At 36.3% G+C, this 6,897-nt stretch overlaps 1 protein-coding gene across 2 annotated transcripts in view; it reads right to left on the minus strand.

The window, feature by feature from the left end:
• The window catches only part of LOC108608152 (protein cappuccino), a 28,706-nt gene extending 23,119 nt beyond the window's left edge, over nucleotides 1–5,587 (minus strand). Inside the window, exon 1 of one of the 2 annotated variants that reach the window (XM_017999400.2) lies at nucleotides 5,277–5,587. In XM_017999400.2, coding sequence (XP_017854889.2) covers nucleotides 5,277–5,495 — 219 coding nt within the window. In that variant the 5' untranslated portion in view covers nucleotides 5,496–5,587. The remainder of the gene's footprint in view (nucleotides 1–5,276) is intronic. The other variant, XM_017999403.2, reaches the window with a different exon arrangement.
• Between the last annotated feature and the right edge of the window lie 1,310 nt (nucleotides 5,588–6,897).

The raw sequence follows: 6,897 nt of genomic DNA on the forward strand, positions 1-6,897 counted from the left end.
TTGACAAATTGCATGGCGTCCCGACGCAATGACGATAAACTTGCAGTCAAGTAACAAAATCATCAAAGCTAAACTTAATGGCAACGACAAGGCCAACAGCAGCAGCAGCAGCGCAAAGTTTAATGCCAACAGGCAACTAAAGCTGCTCAGTAGAACATACAAACGCACAGGTGCAACATACAAGCAGCTAAAACAATAAGTGCGATTATTTAGCCAGTGCACAACGCATTGCTGTTGCTCTAACCAGCAGCAACATTAACGCGCTGCTTGCAACATGTTACCAAAGTCTGCACAAATTTGTTGTGCTTTACTTGCAGCGTATATGAACCAACAATGTTGCACAAGCAAGTCAACGTTATTTCTATGTTGTTGCTGCTGTTGCTGTTGCTGCTGCTGCTGTGCTTGAGGGCTCTATGCTGCTGTCGCTGTAGCTGTTGCTGTTGCTGACAACAACGCGAAAGCGAAGCCATTGACTGCCACGCGGCGTATGAGAAACGAGGCAAACACAACAATAGCAAGAACAACATTCAAGAAATATAGCCAAACAGCTGGCGCTCGCTCTCGCTATGGGACGCGCTGACGTGCTGGTCCCGCTTCCTTCCGTTTGCTCCTTTTTAGCTACCTAGGACTAGCTCGCAGCTCAGCTCATGGCGCGCTTATGTACAATGACAAAGTCAGTTATGGTCAATAAAATGCAATGTGCAAAACGACAATGACAACAACAGCAGCAGCAGCAACAACAACAAAAACGGCAACGCCAAACAGCCAACAGATGGCGCTTGTAAGCGCAATGCGCATTGCTCGACAGTCAGTGTGCTCTTTAAGGATGTGAGTTACTTAGCGAACTATCGCTGAGCGATTTAGCTCCCAGTTGAGCAGTGTTGGGCTCTAACGTACGAGTTAAAGTAACTTGCACGTTTGCTAGGATCAATTTTATAAAAATCGCTGCATTTATTGATAAGCTATAGCTTTCTTTTTACTTTCGTATTAGCGGTAAGTTCCTTAGGCACTTTACGATATTCAAATGAACATTGCTCATCGTTCTGCCTCCTATTTAGCTTCCTAGCTTTACTTTTGTTTTCATCGTATAAGGTACCATAGTTAAGCTTCTACTGCTTAATTTTAAGACTTTACTTCTGCGTCTTTTAATACTAATTTTTAGATAAATCATTATATATAGACATCTTGTTATATTTAGAAATTAAAGTGGTCTAAATATTTCTCTTGTAGCAGTTACGCAGTTGATTCTTAACAAACATAGATTAATATATATAATAAACAGTTTATGTTGGCTTTATATTAATCTTCAATTTGTGCAGCGCTTAGAGAAAAGAAAATAGATTCGTAAATTCCAGAAATGTTGCCTTTTGCTAATTAAACTCTAATGATATTCTAGGCTATAGCCTTGGCTTAAAAATTATTGAAAAATTATGAACTTAAGCAAAAAGTTATTGCTGCTGATTAATAGTATACATTTTCTATATGTAATCTAGAATTCTTTTTATTTTTCAATCTAGTATGGACCTCTAAAGCTTAATGCCAATCCGAGGAATAAAAATTCTGAAGTAGGAAGTACATAGATGATTTTTTTTTTTAGCTACCTGAAACTTCACGCTGCCATCTCTAGGATTCTATCGACTGCCGACCCTTAGGGTTTCTACACAACACCACGGTGTATGGACTCGAGTGGCTGCGGACATGAGCTGTGCGTGTGTGTGTGTCCGTGTGTGTGTCTGACTATCCACGCGGTTAATATCGTTAAAACAAACAACGGAGCAGTTGATGCGAGCTGAACGCGCTCCAGAGATTTGTCCAGCTGATGGCCGGTGTGATGCGACGCGTCGTGATGCTTAGAGCGATTAAAAGTGGGCGTGGTGCGTATGGCAATTTTATGTTATGTTGGCGTGAATTTTCGCACTTGACTTAACAGCGAAATTGTTTTAAATTATAACTGTGGTCGCTGCTTTTGTTGTTGCCACATCTGCCAGCAACAGCAGCAGCAGCGAATTTGGAGCACCTCAACCAAATTATCTAGTCACATGAATTGTAATTTAAATGCATGTGCCAAATATTTGGCATAATTTTTGATGATAGCAAAAAAAAAATAACCACACTGCAGCTTTTTTATATGGAAAATTAATTAAAATGTGCAGCGCTTGCAAATCAATGGCGTTGAGCATTTGCTTTGTTGTTGTTTGCATCACTTTTGCTCGAAAGTATTCACACCAGTGGCCGTGGCCGTGGCCGCCACAGAGCAGAGAGTGCTCGCCGATTGACAGTGCTGCAACTTTAATTGCTTTGGTGGTTTGGGCCAAATTAGATTCTGTGGTTGTGTCGCGAGCAGCGAACACGGCGCGGCGCCATGTCCTGGCAGTTGGCAAATCTTAAAATCGTTTTACATGCACAGACGTCCCATCAATTATTTGCTGTCATTGGCAACAGCGATCTAAACAACTAAATGCACTTTAAGCTGCACATTATAACAAATGCTAAGCTGCTAGCCCAATTAATATGGGCCTAGGCCTAGGTGTTGGTCCAACAGTTCACTAAACTGCTCACGCTCAGTTCACTGTCTCTAGCCTTGCGGGCACATAATTAGGCGCGTCTTTGGGCTTACAGCTTGGCAGGCAATTTCAAGAAAAAGAAAATGATAAGTAGTCGTAAAGTAGGCAACAAACAATTGCCAGACACTGTGCCTGCCTGCCTGTGTCTTCAATGTAATTAGAGAGCATTTGGATTAGGATTAGGCTTACTGCCCCTGACTCGTGCAACAATAAAAACCTGAAAGCCAACTAAGCCGCCGCAGCTACAAATAGTCGCAAGTCATCCGGCAAGTTGGCTATTTCTCAACAACAACCAATTTGCAGTTATTAAAAAATAAACAATTGACACGGCCTAATAGCGCCAAGCACTTGCCCTCGAGCTTTACAGGTGGCCTACAACAACGAGAGTCAGACCAGAGTTCAGAATCAGACCCGAAAGCCAAACCAGCGCCTAAGCAATGGCCCAATCAATGCTGCGGCTAGACGAAAACAAATTATGAGGGTAAAAGATTGCCCGCAATTTTCAAATACTTCCTGTTTATATACATGACATTGTTTATCTGATACCGGGTCTATTATTTGCTCTCTGCATTGACTTTGATTCCAAATATGCAAACAATTCGCAAAATTTTAATGCATAGACTACTTCTAAGCATGAAATCGTCTTAATTTTAGTAAGTTCTAAAACATTATTTGGGAATAGTTACATTACGTTAAAAATATTTAAAATTGCTTCAATGCCTTAAAGTTTCGTATTTGCATGTTGAGTTTTGTGTGACACTTTGATATAATAAACGAAGGCAACTCAGTTTGCAATTTACTTTCAGTAATAAGCAATAAGTAAGCAAAAAGCTAAAGCTAATGATCAAAATCTTATTGAACTGTATAATAATAATCTATAATTTTGGGCAGCAGCTAAAGTAAGTTAATGCATAGCATGACTTTATTAAAAAAATATATTTGCATATTTTATTGAAAAGAATTCAAATACAGCTGACTTCATGAATTGTTGGGAATGAAGATTTAATTAAATCATAATATAGTTTATATAAATAAATGGGTAGCTTTTTTCATATAAAAATGAAATATCGTAATTTTCTCTTGAGTTGTATATTGAGGGAAATTTATAAAAACTCGTACTTATAAAACTTATTATATAAATATACTTAGTAAATTCAAAACTATCAAAATATAGTATTAAAAAAAAAACTTCTATACTTATAAATTCAATAACTCTCAAAATATAGTAAAATATATAGTAGATATCTGTTTGAAGGCTTGGGGCAGAGCCAAGTTAAATTACTTTATTTATTATATTAAGATCAGCTTCAACCACCCACATAAAGAAAAAGATACAAATACGTTTGAAACTCATATAAAAGAGAGGGCAGTTAGAAACGTTTCTGCTAGTATTATAGCTTAGGGTATCAGAAAATAAATAGACCCAATTCAGGTCTGGTTAGCTTTAATATTCAATTGTAAAAAAAAGTAAAATTACATATTGTAGTAGGTAATATTAAGTTAAAAAAGTTAAAATACATCGCTTAGTAATACAATCAGAGGCCTCTGTGTTGATAACAGAGTAAAGTTTGTTTATTATTTATAAATGCTTACGAACAATGATGAGGGTCTAAATTGTATAGAACTGCTCAAAATAAATATAAAAAAATGAAAATAATAATCATTAATATTAAAACAAATATATTATAATGTTTAAACTCTTATCAGAATAAGATCTAATAATATCTTATATCTAATATAAGAACGAATTTTGATAATAACTTTTTTCTCACTTTACTTAGGCTTTGAGCATAAATCTTGCACTCGCAGCAGCTGATGACAAATGTTTCAATTTCGTCTGGCAGGCTAATTTAGCGGCACTTTCACCTTTCTCTGCTGCTTTTGCGTTAGCGCACACTACTACAATGTTTATGTGCGCTATATAAATGTGGGGCTGCTGCTATTTGCAATTGCTAATAGACATTTTGCGCACGCACTTAACAAGGCACTTGTATCTATGCATAATAAATTTATTTCTTACATTTTGTTTGCTGGCGGTATTTTTGTGTAAATTTATGATGGCCACACTGCTGAATGACACACAGTCAGACAGAGAAAAGAAATGCCAGCTGGCTTGAGAGTACGTTGGGGGGTCTGGGGTCTAACAGGCTGCAAAATGTTGAAGCAATAAAAATAATTGCAAATTTCGAAATTTAAGTGTAGGCGTGTGGCTGCGTTTAAAGCACGTGTAGCGTCTGCACTAACAGTGCCACACCCACTGGGCTGAGCAGTGGGCGGTGGCAGTGCACAAACAATGGCCAACGAGGCGAATGCTCAACGTGCTGTAAAATCAGCGCTTCGCGGTTTTTTTTCTCTGTAGCGCTGTGCGCCATTTTTTTGTCGTTGCTGTGTGTGTGTGTGTGTGTGTGTGTTTATGTCTGCGTGTGGTTTACAATCTGTTTCGCAACTCACGTAAAATATAAGGTAATTTGTGGAAATTTGATGTTTATCGTAAATTGTTTTTTATTTGCGCAATGTCACCATTTGCGGTTTGCCAGCAGCGCAGACACACACACACACGCACACACACACAGTTAAAAAGCGTGTGAGCGAGCTAGTGTGAGTTGAGTAAGAGAGACAGCAGCAATCAGCAGCAGCTCAGTTTGTGCAGCGCCATTTTTTTAATTGTAGAGCAAAAAAAAAAGAAAACAATTGCAACATTTTTCAATTTACCTGCATGTCTGGCACAGCTTCTGTGTTGTTGTTGCTGCTTGTTGCACGCATTGTTGGTATATCATTTGTTGTTGTTGCTGTTGTTGTTGTTACTGATGTCAGTTTGTTGGCCACAAACTTGAAGAGCGCTTTATGAAAATGCCTAAGTGCCAAATAGGTAACAACCATCAGCCAAATTGCCAGCACTTCCTTGAAAAATTGCGAATCCTTGTCTTGCATTTTGTTTATTGTTTCTCTTACACTTGATTGTTCTATGACGACATCTTCATATATAAAAAACAAACTATAAAAAGTTGAAAATATATAAATGCTCTGACTGCCAGCGCCTACAATGATTGAAATAAAAACGCACGCACTCGCATAATTTGTATTTATTTTGTATATTTTTGCGTAAGATATTTTTAATACGTTATTACATATAGTATTCATTACATGCTAAGTTTACAGCAATAAAAATTCAGTAAAATGCTTGCAGCGCTCTTGGAGCAGCGACCAACACATACGCATACACACACATAGAGAGAGAGCTAAGTGCTTGTATTTAATTTTAAATGTAAAGTACTGGAAATGAAATAACAAACGCTCGACTCGACTAACTGTTCTTTGGACATTCAACTATAACTAATGCATATTGTTTATAACTTACTGCTAAACTTCTGGACTATTTTGATTAATTGGCTTAAGTGTAGACAGAGTTAGATATAACCTATATATGCATGTATTGACTTTAATAAACACACACACATGTGTGTGCATATTTGTTAGCTATATATCGTTTGCTGCTTGGCTATGTACATAAATTAATGCAATTTGCATTTTATTTTTATCGATATTAATATATACATTGGGGCTGCTTAAAATTATTCATTAACTTTAAATGTATGTGGGAATATTTCATGTGTATGCGCCTATATGCTTGCATTAATATTTTAAAATACTGTTTTTTTTTTCCTTATTTTTTGCTTGTTTATTTAATAAAATGCACTAATTTATTTGTTTATTTTATGTATTTCGTTTTACAGCTAAGTCAATAAATTTAAGTTTATTTCTTTATTTCACTTTAGCCCATCAACTCATCAACTGGCAACCAAAATTTGCAATGCAAATGCAAATATATATTCAACTCATGTGTGTGCTGGCATTAATTGACATAGCATAAATCTTGAAAAAATAAAAACAAATTTCTGCAAAAACAAACAACAGACATTCGCTTACACTTAAGTTATATCTGCATGAAATTTGTAGCTTCAATTTTATTTTATTATTTCAATTTTCATAATTGAGACAAGCCGCTAGGCTTAAATTTAACTAAACTAAAAGCAAGTGTTGCTTAATCTAAAATAACATTTGGCAATTCTTTTTTAGCTAAGCTTGAATTTCTATAGAATTATAATTGAAATTTGTGCATTTGATTTTGTTAACGAGCTCGTGCTGTGTCTGTTGACCACATTAATTTGCAAATTTACGCAATTTAATTTGCCAAACTGCCTCAATTGTAATTTGTAATTAAAATTTTCGTGATTATAAGCGACGACAATGCAACAATTGAAATTAGCAGCGCAATTAGTAGTTGATCATTTTCAGCTTGCTAACAACAAAAAAAAAAAAGAAGTGCAAACCC

The sequence above is a fragment of the Drosophila busckii genome, chromosome 2L (genome assembly GCF_011750605.1).
Source record: "Drosophila busckii strain San Diego stock center, stock number 13000-0081.31 chromosome 2L, ASM1175060v1, whole genome shotgun sequence".
NCBI lineage: Eukaryota > Metazoa > Arthropoda > Insecta > Diptera > Drosophilidae > Drosophila > Drosophila busckii.